This window comes from Toxotes jaculatrix, chromosome 21 (genome assembly GCF_017976425.1).
Source record: "Toxotes jaculatrix isolate fToxJac2 chromosome 21, fToxJac2.pri, whole genome shotgun sequence".
Taxonomy (NCBI): Eukaryota; Metazoa; Chordata; class Actinopteri; family Toxotidae; genus Toxotes; species Toxotes jaculatrix.
Genome location: NC_054414.1, coordinates 1,773,796 through 1,787,391, shown reverse-complemented (window position 1 = coordinate 1,787,391; position 13,596 = coordinate 1,773,796). Strand labels below are relative to the sequence as shown.

At 41.9% G+C, this 13,596-nt stretch overlaps 2 protein-coding genes across 3 annotated transcripts in view; both read right to left on the bottom strand.

Annotated features, from left to right (window-relative positions):
• The window catches only part of tmem94 (transmembrane protein 94), a 28,848-nt gene extending 25,964 nt beyond the window's left edge, over window positions 1–2,884 (bottom strand). For both annotated transcript variants that reach the window (XM_041066771.1, XM_041066772.1), the window contains exons 1-2: window positions 2,766–2,884; window positions 1,109–1,501 (exon numbers count right to left, since the gene is read on the bottom strand). In XM_041066771.1, the coding sequence (XP_040922705.1) occupies window positions 1,109–1,132 (24 nt within the window). In that variant the 5' untranslated portion in view covers window positions 1,133–1,501; window positions 2,766–2,884. The remainder of the gene's footprint in view (window positions 1–1,108; window positions 1,502–2,765) is intronic.
• Window positions 2,885–6,539: 3,655 nt separating this feature from the next.
• The window catches only part of myo15b (myosin XVB), a 28,512-nt gene continuing 21,455 nt past the window's right edge, over window positions 6,540–13,596 (bottom strand). Inside the window, exons 49-66 of the mRNA XM_041029184.1 lie at window positions 13,367–13,482; window positions 12,770–12,911; window positions 12,496–12,607; window positions 12,027–12,357; window positions 11,845–11,908; window positions 11,664–11,736; window positions 11,504–11,580; window positions 11,347–11,423; window positions 10,990–11,120; window positions 10,765–10,859; window positions 10,583–10,660; window positions 10,371–10,467; window positions 9,848–9,996; window positions 9,619–9,749; window positions 8,621–8,754; window positions 8,390–8,523; window positions 7,789–7,929; window positions 6,540–7,129 (exon numbers count right to left, since the gene is read on the bottom strand). Of these exons, the coding sequence (XP_040885118.1) occupies window positions 7,043–7,129; window positions 7,789–7,929; window positions 8,390–8,523; window positions 8,621–8,754; window positions 9,619–9,749; window positions 9,848–9,996; window positions 10,371–10,467; window positions 10,583–10,660; window positions 10,765–10,859; window positions 10,990–11,120; window positions 11,347–11,423; window positions 11,504–11,580; window positions 11,664–11,736; window positions 11,845–11,908; window positions 12,027–12,357; window positions 12,496–12,607; window positions 12,770–12,911; window positions 13,367–13,482 (2,169 nt within the window). The 3' untranslated portion in view covers window positions 6,540–7,042. The remainder of the gene's footprint in view (window positions 7,130–7,788; window positions 7,930–8,389; window positions 8,524–8,620; window positions 8,755–9,618; window positions 9,750–9,847; window positions 9,997–10,370; window positions 10,468–10,582; window positions 10,661–10,764; window positions 10,860–10,989; window positions 11,121–11,346; window positions 11,424–11,503; window positions 11,581–11,663; window positions 11,737–11,844; window positions 11,909–12,026; window positions 12,358–12,495; window positions 12,608–12,769; window positions 12,912–13,366; window positions 13,483–13,596) is intronic.

Sequence of the window (13,596 nt, the reverse complement as noted above, 5' to 3'; positions counted from 1 at the left end):
TCATGTAATTCAAATACATAAAATGAAGGTCTAGTCTACCTCTAAGACTTCTAGGGCATTCATATCTCCCTGAGAAGGAGGGCAGCTTCATGCTTCTGAGTGTACTGTTGAAAATTAATGATTACATAACACAACAGCACATAGGTGGGAACACTGAGATAGAGAACATAGCGCTTCTTTGAGCCTGTTGAGCAACAGGTCAGAGGCATCCACATTTCCTTCCCTACAGTTGTGAAACGCCTCTCTGACACGTCTACATTTAACCTGAAGAGGTTTGACCTTTTGACCCTTCAGATGACTAAACTGAAATGACCAAAAATGATCAAGGACAATGAGAGTTCATGCAAAGTGATGTTGTATTTAACACTGCAGACCAAAAAAACGCAAACATCAATCATAAGATAGAGTAGCTGTTAAAATTTTCCTTTGCTACTGCTGATACTGTAGATTTTACTGTAGGTTTTATTAAAGGATAATTATGTTTTTTAGACAAACCTTATGTTAGCCAACCTGATCAGGTAAATGAAAATGGTGTAAAATTTACAACCTGGAGCTTGTTGAAAAAAAAAAATTAAATAATTCACAGCCTCATGTGGCTGAAATGAGCATTACAAAAACAAACAGGTTTTGCATTTGCCTCTCAAGGCTTCCATACAAAACTGAACAATATAAGGATAGGATTTACTGAGGGGATGTTGTCCAGGGTTATTTTTTATTGTAAAGGATTTTCTTTTTTCTGGATATTGTGGCTTATTTTCATTTTCTCCTTTAGCCTAAAATCAGTTGGATGAAATCTCATTTAAAAGGGAAGTTTGACAAAACTAGAATAAAATGTACACAACATTTTTGACAACTAATCTGACTGACTAGACTGACTTTGTGGCTTTCTCTGATGAGACTAAACTGCACAGAAATTCAGTTAAAAGGATGACAATGACTAAATATGACAAAAACTAACATGGACTTTTAATCTCACAACTAAATCTAAAAATAGCTGACAAACTTAACACTAGTAGTCCCTGGGGCCCTATCTTCTCAGTAAACAATTCTCCCCCTCAGGGACATTTAGGTAGCATAGGCACATGCTGAGCTCAGCAACTAAACTCACCTGCTTCTTATCCTGTGGCTCCATGGCAACCACAACCACTCAACATGCTCTGCTCCTCAACCAGCCAACGCCACCTGGCAGAGCCCAGTCAGATACCACACGTCCGAGGACCTTGGCCGGATCCCTCTCAGCCCACCGCCAGCGGAAGCTGCAGATCAAGCGGTTCAGATATGAACGGAGGAAGATGGAGAAGGCAGGTTGGTGCAGCCCTGGTCCCCCACCTGGCAACACCTCCTGCCCCGCCTCCTCTGCCAGTGTGACAGGAGGTACGCCCACGCCGGCAGGACCCGCAGAGAGAAGCAGGGAACTCTGGGATGTAGGATTTTTATTTGGAGGGTTAACTGTTGCTCAGGTGCAGCACATGGATCCTCTTCGCAACAGTCATGTAGAGGTCTGTGGATAAATGACAAATTACACAAATCAATTATCAAGCAAGTCTAACTGGAATGACATCTACATCGACCTACATTACAGTACTTTATTGCAACAGAGGCAAGTTTAATTAAGACATTGGTTGTTAAATACACTTGTGTCTTGGCAGGCCTTGTTAGCACCAAACCAGTTCAAGCTGCTTAGTTAAAGTTAGCTTCACCACTGTCATGTTGTAACTCAAACAGCTGAACTGAAAAGCAGACCAAGGCCATGAATCTACTGACACCAGGCCCAACTCACTCTGACCACATAAGCAGGTTCCTCTGGCACAATAAAAACCCACTGAACTCCAGAGTCAGCAGTCTCCATTGGCAAAGAGTTGACAGTGCTCAGCCAAACAGAGGAGAAAAGAGCCAGGCAGACCGAAGGGTGAGCGGGTGCACTGACTACAAGACTGACCAAGAAGGATCACACCCAAAAACAAGTCCAACGGCAGGACAAGACGCAGAGTAGGTGATGCAAGAAAAGTCAAACAGGACAGAAGTTAGTCCTATGGCCACAAACACTGTTTAGAGAATGGCTGCATGGGGTGCGCATGTCAGAAACACAGTTTGAAACTGTGCCAAGCACTCTAACAATAAGCCTGTTCCACAGCAGATATTTAGACTGAAACTGAGACAGCTAAAAAAAAATTCACTCATTTTATCAGTCACATCCCTGCTTTTCCTGCTGTGAAGTGTCAAAATGTCTTCTGAGAAAAAGGCGTGTTAAAGGTTTAAAAAAAGAAAACTCGGCTTTAATAACATGCTCACTGTATTTCCAGGAAATAACAACCGACTTGTCACTTACAAATCCCCTGGGTTTGAACTTATTAACAATGTTTAGGAGTCAGACTTAACCACGGCACGATAGCACCGCTAAAAATACTGTATTTCAATCCTTTTTTTTTTTTTCACTAATTACAACATTTCAACTGCTCAGACTACTGCACGCCGAATGATGTTATTATTTTGGTGCATTTTCCAAAACGGAACCCCTCGGTCGAAAACAACAGTTGTAAGGTCAGTGTACGAGGATTGTCACAAATGAGCGTAAAGAGTTTCAACTGTAGTTTATATCGCCCTGTTCATACAGTGACTGACATCGCGGCTAAACGTCCCCTGCCCTTCATGTCAAAGGCAGATGCTAACAGAACAGAAGCTTCGACCTAAAAACACTTGCACTGTTGCAATGCAGGCTATAAAAACACGGCCCGTCGATGCACAGTATTAGTCTGCGAACTCACCTTTTATTATTTTCAGGTCCTTGCTGATCTCCTTTTAAAAAAGTATGCCTTTTTCACGAATACAAATGTACCTGCTTCGGAGCCTTTACTACACAGCAGCAGCCATGTTGGGAGCGTTCTTCCTCGAAGAGTGGGTTGCAATTGGACGGCTCCTAAGTACTCTGTCCTCTGATTGGCTGAGAGGGGGGGTGGGCGGAACAGTGTTGCACCGCTGTGTGATTGTTTGTGGTTCTATTTTGAAATAGGAAACCTCAAAAGTTTGCTGATGAGTTGCTACCAATTCATGACGCTTAAAGTCAGTGGACTATCCAGAGGCAATAGCTGTGATAATAATTCTGTTTATCATTATGGTAATAATGGATATTGCACTGTTAAACACAAACAAAACAAAACTCTAGAAATTGGTTGATGACATGATTTATGTGCGATTAAATCCAAATTAAGCAACTGGATGTTAGTGAACGGCACCTGTAATTCCGGCCCGACCTGAACGACATCAATATTGTCCCATTTCACTTAAATGCAGCACTACAAGGAAAAACTGCACAAATGGAGCTATGAACATAAAACATAAAATCTCTTTGGAAGCAATGAAGACTTTAACTTAATTTGCAAAGACTGGAGGGCAGCAATTTTTTTTGTGTCTTTTCATGACAACAGTGTATTTGCAGTGGTGGAAACTCACTAAATGTGTTAAGTACTGTACTGAAGTACATTTCAAAATACTTCATTTGAGTATTCCATTTTATGCTTTAAACTTCTACTTAACTGTGTTTCACAGGGAAATATTGTTCTTTTTATTTCAGTATGTTTATTTCATAGGTACAGTTAGATTATACATACAAAACATATAATGAGCCTTTGAAATATGATGCTCTTCTAAATGGAACTAACATTAAACTGACAACTTAAGCTTTCAGCAACTAGACTATAGCCCACAACCAACTAAAAAGTAATTAAATTTAATGCTAAAATACCACATGCTTTGCTTTTTGTTCTGCATAATAATAACTGTAAGTACTTTTAAGTTTGTACTTTAATGATTTTTACTGTTTCTGATAATATCTATGTACTTCATTCATGCCAAATCTTGACTCCATGGCCTGTATGTGTAATGGAGTACTTGTATGTTATTATATTGCTAAGTTTACTTGAATACAGGGTCTAAATCCTTCTCTCACCACTGCTTATTTATGATGACATGGCCAAAATCTACAGGCAGGAAAGACAAAGACCGCAAGTTAATGCATAGCTTTCTAGACTGACACAATTCATTACCCAGCTCCATTATTCTGACAGCAAGTTAAAAAGTAGGCAAGTAAAGAAAACTATAACTGTTAAGTCCGTGTGTGTGTGACTGGGACTTCTGAGAGATGCTAATACCAGCTTTTATGTTGCACAACTCTAAAGAGAGTTCACCACAGGCTAGTAAATTAGAGAGAAAGGCAGAAATCTCTAGGTGGAGAATGCCCCTGAGACTCACAACTCGACAACATTTGACTACCTACACGCATCTAACTCCTACATAGTACTTGAAATACTTCCAGGGGTTCAGTGACTTGCACAAAGCTGCTTCAGTGACTGTGGACTATACTGTACACTCAGCTTGAGATAGTCTCACACACACACCACACACATACACACACACACCAGACATTGCTTTCCCCTTACCGTCCGCTGTGTTCCCGCAGTCAGTACTGAGTCAGTAGAAACTGAGGTCAGGTTGCCTCGACAGTGTAATTTCACATGGTTTATAAATCAATACCTGTCAGGTCTGGCTGAACCTGCTTTCCAAGGATGACTTTTCCTCATAGTGTGTTTGTGTGGGAGCCTTTGAAAGAATGGGCCTGGCACGCACAAGACTGAATGAGACATGACTGGCATGAAACAAATTATTACTTCTATGTAATTAAACATCAGCTGTGTTCTTGAAAATAAAATACTAGGTGTGTGCCATAGTGACTTTACCTCAAGTTATCAAAGTTAAAGTCATAGCTTTTTACTTTTTATTATCCCTCAAACTGGGGACATTAATTATTCTCTGCATTTTACACACACCAAGTGAACGATAATGTGAACAATAATAGGACTTGTAATAGGACTAATAGTATGGCTAACAATAACAAAAGTAAAACTAATTATAATAAGACTACTAATAGGACTAAAACAATTCATTATAATAATTATAATAATTAATGAGGCAATGTCTGTTTCCAGGTGTGAGTGGCCCCCAACTGTGACAATGCCTCTGTTGTCCTAAGGGGGCCTGTCTGTCCCCTAAGGACAACAGAGCCCAGTTTTATGAAAGCATGATGCCTTTTTGTGGCCCCAGCCCTCATGGGATCATAAGACTGCTTTAAATCAAACATTAACAATAAACAAGTAAAAACTACAAGCACACACGTTATTATGTTAAATAGTCATTGCAAAAAAATAAGTACCTGGAGAATAGAAGTATGAATAAATCATCATCACCACCCACATAATACTGATACAAAGTTCTCTTCCTGAGCTCCTGTGCATTCCTTAAATAAGATACCAACTGAAAGGCCATTTAATTTTAACCACATTATTCAAAAGATGACGAGGTTTCCAGTACAAAGCACAAAAGATAATCACTGTCAGTGTCCTCTGATTCACACAGTGGAAAAATGTATTTTTCCATAGCCCTATACCTAAACATTTCAATGTGAAGAGGCAGAATAGCAGCTTTTATTTAAGCCCAAACATATCTTTTCTCTTATAAATGTATGTTATGTAATAAAGTACATAATGTACAGTACAATGAGTGTGCAACTTTGGTTGACTCCAAATCTCTTTTGCAATATACAATGTAAGATTTGATATCAGTTTTCTGGAACTTAAAGATGTCTTTTTCAAGCCCTTATTTCCAACACATATTACAACCCCCACCCCCTATTTCTTGTAGGGATATAGTTGTTCATATAAGTTATGAACAGCTCCATTCTCTGTGGGTAACTCCCATGATGCCAAACTCGAGTCCCATAATCAAGGACTGGTCAAACACCAGCTTGAAACAGTCTGGCACATGTAGAGAAACCAATGTCTCTAACTGATTTAACGGATTTCATAATGCAGAGAACTCCCCCTTGTGTCCTGCCTGCAGACTCTGAGAGTGATAATGTGCCATTCACAACATCCCAGTGCTCAACAACATAAAAACCCGATCACCAAAATAAAACTCAGATGTACCAGTATGAGATAAAAAAAAAGAGGGTCTGAAATGAACTAGTCCTGTTTCCTTTTCATTTCTAGACATCCCCCGTTTCTCACACCACTCTGCCACTCATTCTCTGCCAGGGCAACTTCATCATCGGCGTACAATGCCAGCCATCCTGAATTCCTGAAAGTTTATTCTGGGCTTCTTCCCATTCCGCAGAAAGTCTTAAGAGATTAAACTGTTTCAGAGTCTCTGGAGGAATGTTGACTGGCTGCTGCTGCCGGCCATTTATGGACTCCAGCTGAGGCCTGAACCACTTCAGTTCAGGGGTTAGTGTCTCAAAGACAAGTTTCAGTTCTTCTTTTAATGTTGTGACAGAGGTTCCTTGTTACAATAAAGTTTAGAATCTTCTTTATACAGAAACCTTTCTGTCTCAAACAGATTTTCATTCCACATCTAGAAAGTATTCAAAATAAATAAACACAAAGGATTCATTGAATCAACATATTTCTTTAATGCTTATAAATTCTTCATTTATATCACAAGAAATTATTACAATAACTTCCAATAATGATTAACTAACAGACTTTACATTTCTACAGTGGTATTATGGGATTCTGAAGCACAAAACAAATTTAAGGCACTGAATTACCACAATCCCTGCTGAATTCACTCATGCTCAATCAGAGTATTTAAAGCTCTGCATCATTTCCTCTCAGATAACATAACACTGAAGAAAATATCAGCATCATGTGCGCATGATCGTGTTTCTATTCGGTCCATTTCATCAATGACACAGTGTTCATGGAGTTACACTGAAACAAAAAAAGAGAAATTTACAGAAAAAAAGTCAGGTGCAGAAGACAGGGCTTCACAAAAACTCTCACACTGTGTGAATGTGATGTGGGCTTGTTTTACTATATCTGTGGGATCTGAAAACCAGGAGCCCACTATACTACTGAGGTCTGACAGTTTTGCGGGGACCAAAATGCTGGAGCCCACAAGTTTAAACAGCTGTTTGAGGGTTAGAATCAGGTTTAGGCTAGGGTTAGGGTGAGGGTGAGGGTATGGGACAAGGGAATATGCATGTGTGTGTCTACTGATTATTTGAAATGGAGCTTTTAACTGGTGGCCGGATCAACTCTTCAATTATCAGAGCAAGGATGTGGCACAGCTCCTTGACCTGAAAGAGAGATTAACAGATTCAATTTGACATGTATGTACACATCTCCAGGATTATCCTGGCTGACATTTGACCAGTGCAATTCAACTCAGCTGTCCAGTAATTACCTAACCTTTCTGTTTTCTTGGCATTGCCTTTGCTTCCTCAGTGTTTGGTGTCCCACAGACCCCAATGCTCTTAGTGTGAAAACAATAAACTTTTTTTTTAAACTTTTTTTTACCTAACCTCAGTCAAACCTAGTAAAATTGGAAAGTAATGAAGAGGTCAACGTCCCCTTTGCTACACACTGTGTTTACACATTTGGGAACAGTGATAAAATGACCATGGCGCATTGTTACAACACCAGGCCAGAGCTTATACACACACACTACGTCCTTAATTTGGGATTTGACAAGATATTTTCAATTAATAATTTTACTTTCAGATCATTTAACATTTTCATAGCACTGATCCTGGTACTGAGCCAGTGTCCCATGTCTTTATATGTCACTATGGTCCATAAAACCAATTTCTTGTAACGCTATGTAATGTCACATTATGTTACGTGCTTCATCACATGGTGTGGGATCAAATTTGGAATCGACAGAAACAGAATTGATTGAACCATTGGACAAAGTTTTACACAGAATGAATGTGTAAGCACAGCCGTGAGCCATTACCTGTTTGAGATGAATGATGACTTTTTGTGGACGAGCTGGATTGCCATAATCGATGCTGACTGCCGGCATTTTGCCTTGTTTCTTGGCACGGATGGTGCGCATGGACTGCACATCTGCCAGAGGAATCACAAACGCTTTCTCCTGCAGAGGAAAAAAAAAAGAAAAAAAAAACCCATAAATGATCGGATGGTTCATACTGGATTTTCATTAAACATCATTAAGAAGTTCTGATGTTGACCAGTTGTTGGAATTTGGAAGCTAAATGCTGCTTCAGATTGAAGCTGTGCCAACTGAACATGATGGAGTTTTTGCCAGTCTTGCTTCTCACTAAAAAAGGACTAAAGTCTATGAAGGTGTGAAATGGAAATGACGAAAAGAAAAGACAAAAATGTTGTTAAGGGGCATGAAGTCCACCTCTGTTCAGCAAAGGAGGTTGGAAGAAAACTGCGTCCCTAAACGTGTCCTGGGTTCATCTGAGACATGGTAATTGAGACCTGACATTTAGAATATTTAAGACTTTGTCACATTTAGTAAGGACAAAAAAAAATGTCAGAAACCAGTGCTGAGTGTCAGAAAGTCAAACTTGATCAAACCTGTGTACCTGTGTTTTAGGGTCGAGAAACTGCACCCCATCAGGGCTGATGCTGACCATGCAGGGGGACGGACAGCCGCGCTGGCTGACCTTCTTGACCAAGAAAGTATTGGAACCAAACAGAGGCAGGGTGCTCACAAACTCTGAAAGACAGAGGATTTAAATAAATACAGTTACCACCAGTTATAATATAAAGCAGAGAGGAGACAGAAGAGAAGAGAAGAAGAGGTAGGTACCCACCAATGAATCGTATTTTGGCCTCTTGGGGGCTGAGGGACTGCATGGAAGCTATCTGACCCAGACAGAATGTATGGATCTCCTCAGCTTTACTGCTCAGCTTCTCCTGTGAGGGCAGGTACTCCTTCATCTCAGTCCTTTAAAAGAAATACGAGCACCAAGTGTCAATAAACAATACGACAATACGACAATATACAATATACAATATACATACGTATAAGAGTTCGGCCTTTAGTTAAATGATAACCAAAATACATGTATGTCAAATATACCTTTGGACTCCACTATATGATGGAGCTCATTCATGCAATGTTGTAATGGAAAGCAAGAGAATTCAGCTTTCTTTATGTGAGAATTCACAGGTTGTCTTCACACAGCTGTTTAGGTCTTTAGCATAATGTAATGTAGATTATTCAGATGTTCATATAAGGCTTTTGGCAGGTCAGACATGACTCAGCACAGCAGCTTTGACACAATACATATCTGTAATCCCCTTAATTCAGGGGATTAAGGGGATTCTACTTTTCCCCCAGCAGCAACTGGATTTCAGCATCTGGCAGTGAGAAAAGGGTACTCCAGGAATTTTATTACTGGACTGCACTGTATACAACGTTAAAGGCGTAGTTCCTAATTTTGGGAAATCCACTTGTTTGTTTTCTTCCCGAAAGTGAGATGAGAAGATCAATATCAATCTCATGTTAATGTTAAAACATAGCGCTGGAGTCTCTTTATCACAGTCAGGTTGCCAGGTTTGGTCCCATTGTGATTGTGCACTTGTAACGCCCCCTCCAAACCACAAACTGGTACATCTGTTTCAGTGTTGGTAGGTCTGCTCTTGAACTAAGACAGAGCCAGGCTACCTGTTTCTTACTGTTCCCAGACAAGCTGTGAAACCTTTGCTTTATGTCTCAGTGGTAACCCTTGCGTGACCCTTCAAAATTAATTATTTTTATTTCAATTTTAATTTTTTGAATTGATCAGTATTGGATTGTGTGACTCACAGTGAGGGCTGGTGCTGTAGTCCCTGAGCCAGATGCTGCAGAGCTGACAGCTGTGCTATGTGCTGGACTGATGAAGAACCACCTGCAGCAGGAGGTAGGATCAGCTGCCCGCTCAGGTAGTTACCCAGAAGCTACAGACACAGATAATATAGATAACAGTGAGATGGAAACTGGACCAGTGATTGGAAAAGCACTGTTATTTCTGGCTGCTTTGAACTCGTCTTGTCACCTGCTGGTAGTGGAACTCCACGTAGAGGTTGCTGTTGAAGGACAGAGGGCTTCTCCACATCACTCTCCTCAGAGAAAAGAAGATGGAGTTGTCATCCAACAGGAAGTCAAACAGATACTCCTTAGAATGGAGGGGACGCACCATCCCGTCTGACAGAGGAGGAGCAGAGCAGAATTTTCAAGCAAACTAGAGCATGTACAGTATGTGCATTGTGTTGTAGTTTGTGTGCGTGTGCATGTCAGTGATCAGGGCCTCCCCTACCAAGTACGCACAGGGTTTCGTACTCCTCCTGAGACAGCTCTGACTACATACTGCTACAGATACTTGGGAAAATACATTCATGCATTCATTTGGGTGACCTGACCCTTTTAAATGTGACCATTTGACAGACAGAAACATCTGTTTTTGTGTTAGTGTTAGCCAGAATTTCACTTTGGTCAGAGAGGAAAAGGCATTGAATCTGTCTGTGAAGCAAACTGTACAGGAAGACAAATCACTTAGACAGAGGATCAGTCTCAATTACCTTTAATTCTGTGGGCGAAGATGGTGAACTCTTTCATTTCTGTGAGATCTGAGATCCTCATTTCTTTACAGAAGTCTGTTATCACATTTGCTGCCATCTAGAGGAAAAGAAAAACACACAACAGCAGGGATATTAATTGAAACCCAATTAAAACCCAAAGCAACTGCTGGTTTGTTCAGAGATAAAGGTAGGTAGGTATAAACGCATCTTACACTGAAGCTGTGTATCTTGATGGGGAAATCGACCCCTCCAGGCAGCTGGATGGGAACACGTCGAGACGTTTTGCCGGCCTGCAGAAAACCAAACAGCACACACATCATGCAGATAATGAGGGAGTTGAAGTACATGAGGAAAAGATTTGGTTTCATGTGCATCGGTGTGTCGGCTAACTCACCAGAATGGCTTCCATCTCGACCTGTGAGGGGATGGTACGGCGACTGCCAAAACTGAGCGACCGCTGAAGGTTATCCTGACACACACCTGCCAGCTCTGAGGACAAGATGGTGCGCATGAAAGAAAGCTATACAAACACATAACCGACACTTTTTACATTACAATGGCTTCTTTTAGATTAGCATCTTTGTGGCTTTGTGTTTGTATTGTCTTATGCGTCTCCTACCTTGGTATGGGTGATCGTCGTCCTGAGAGATGCTGTGTAGATGCTGTGTGATGTACGGCTGCAGAGTAGTAGAGCAGGTGAAGAACCCGGTCATCATGCTGAGCAGTCGCCAGCCGAGGGTACAGCTGGTTCTGCGGGGACGACGCACAACAATCAGAAATTCATTGTTTAAAAAAAAAAAAAAAATTGTGAGGCGACCTTTCTGCAGCCACAGTGCAGTCCCCCTTTTATTCCTCTTTGCAACAACAAAGAAATCTGGAGATAAAATTCTAAACTTCCTGAAAACTTCCTGTTTTTTCCTGTACATGAAAATATTCAATAAACATTCAACTCAATTCACAGATGCCCCAGACTCACTTGCTTGGGTTGTTGGTGCTTTGCTTGATGACCTGGCAGTAGATCTCATCTCTCAGCAGCTCTTTTTCCTTCCCCAGCTGAACAGAACAGAGAAACTCTCAAAGTCTATCTGATATGCAGCCATCTCACAGATACACTGTTTTGAATGAGCACTGACCAGTAAGATTTGGCTCATGCAGTGTGACTGGGTGTTATTCTTCTTCATTGACATGTCGCCCATGAACTGCATCAAGTCTGGAGGAACAGATAAATGACAGGATGATGATGGAGGTACAACAAACAGTGTATATTAGCATGGATAGTGTGGACGCACTCACTCGCGAAGCACTGGACTGATAGATCGTTGATTTCAGGATCATTGTAGAGAATGAGGGACTCCTGTATGGGTGTCTGGATGAAAACACAACCCGGTGATCCACAGCAGCAGTGGCAGCAGTTATTTTACTGTTATCAGGTCTGAAGCCTGACTGCAGCCAGAGAGTGATTGTACTGTCTTACCTGTGTGTGCTGAACCACCGCTGAAAAATTCCTCCCACTGGCTGGCAGACTTGCAGTCCCCGTTCTTGAAAAAACAAAAAAAAAAAAAACAAACAGCAGCACAGAATTAACCATGCAGTGTTTGTCTGAACCTAAACTAATTCATCAGAATCAACTGCACAATTAGCATTTTCCTGTCATACCTAAAGTACTTCATGGCGAACTTAGCCATGGCTGAGAGGACCTCCAAGTCGAGGACTGAGCCCTGAACTGAGCTCTGGGCTGATCTCTGGGTTGAGCCCTCGAGCAATGCCTCTCTGCTGGGCCACTCTGAATCAGCACTGCCCATGCGTCTGCTGATGGGATCTGAAGGCAGACCCTTGTGAGGGCCGACAGGTCTGGGGCCCCTCGTGCTTTTCCTCCTCTCATCTCTTCGGTCAAGGTGGATACAGTGGTAGTCCGGGGCCGCAGAGGGCTGAGTGATGTCCTCGGGGAAAAGCCCAGAGCGTCCTCCCACGCTGCCAAAACACCAGCCTAGAGGAACACACACACACACACACACACACACACACACACACACACACACACACACACAAAGAGGTGAACAAAACACGCAAATCTAACCCTGGAAACGATGACAAACACATGTCAGCATCCAGATCATGAGCTCACCTGCCTGGAGTCCTTCCATTGGCAGCAGCTTGATGATGTCACCCTTGCTGAAACTGAGCAGACTCTTGTCATCGGTCACAAAACTCTTCAGGGCGATGACATGACCTGAGTCCTACAGAGCAGGGGAGAAAGACGTCCAGGGGGGTAACACATGGACTAAAAGCGATGGGGATCTAACACCAGCAATGGGTCACATGATCAAAAGATATATGCTACAAAGCATCATAAGGACAGACGATAAAATGAAGAATGATAACAAAGACTGAGGAAGTACCCTGATGAGCTCCTGAAGGAATAACCGGATCATGGCAGTGATCTGAGGAGCTCTGGTGGACTGCAGCACCAGGTTTTCACTCTTCAGCTCCAGCTCCACTGTGTCTGCAGCCCGGAGGTCGACTGACATCAGCTCTGCAAAACTACATTGACGCAGGCCTGAGTTAAAATTGTGTTGATTTAGGCAACATTGTGTTGATTTAGGCAACACAACTCAAGAGTACAGAGGCACAACATTGCTCGGTCTCATCTCATGATCGTCCACTAGGACACCAGACCTCACCCGAGAGCCTGCAGCTCCCCTGTCTGTGAGTCTGTGACTTCAGAGCTCACCTATCAGTGTTGCTCTGACGGGATTTTCAGAATAAAACGATGCCTGACATCACTGCTCCTGATCCACCCATGGAAAGAGGGAGGGAGGCATCAAACAGTAAATATTTCTCCAGCTAATTTCAAAGAAGACACGTGTTTGGACAGATTACAGAAAATCAGTATCAGCTAAGCTCAGCTGTTACTTAGTTCCTCTTTAAAAAGGCCATGACTTGGCTTTGAGAGGCTTGCTTCCTTCCTGCTGCGTTATGTCAGTCTGCACGTTTACCTGTAGCTTCTGAGCAGACGGAGATGTTTGGGGTTGATGCCTGATGCTCTGACCATCTTCAAGAGATGAATCGCACGATGGGACACACCCAGAACCTGAGCGTCCCCACTGTCCGACTGCAACACATACAAACGACACAGCGGAGGAGTTTTTTTTCAATCTGTGAACTGTGTGGCTGCAGGGAAAGTTTTTTTGTTTGTTGATTGTTGTTGCTGTGTTTGAAATGTGCT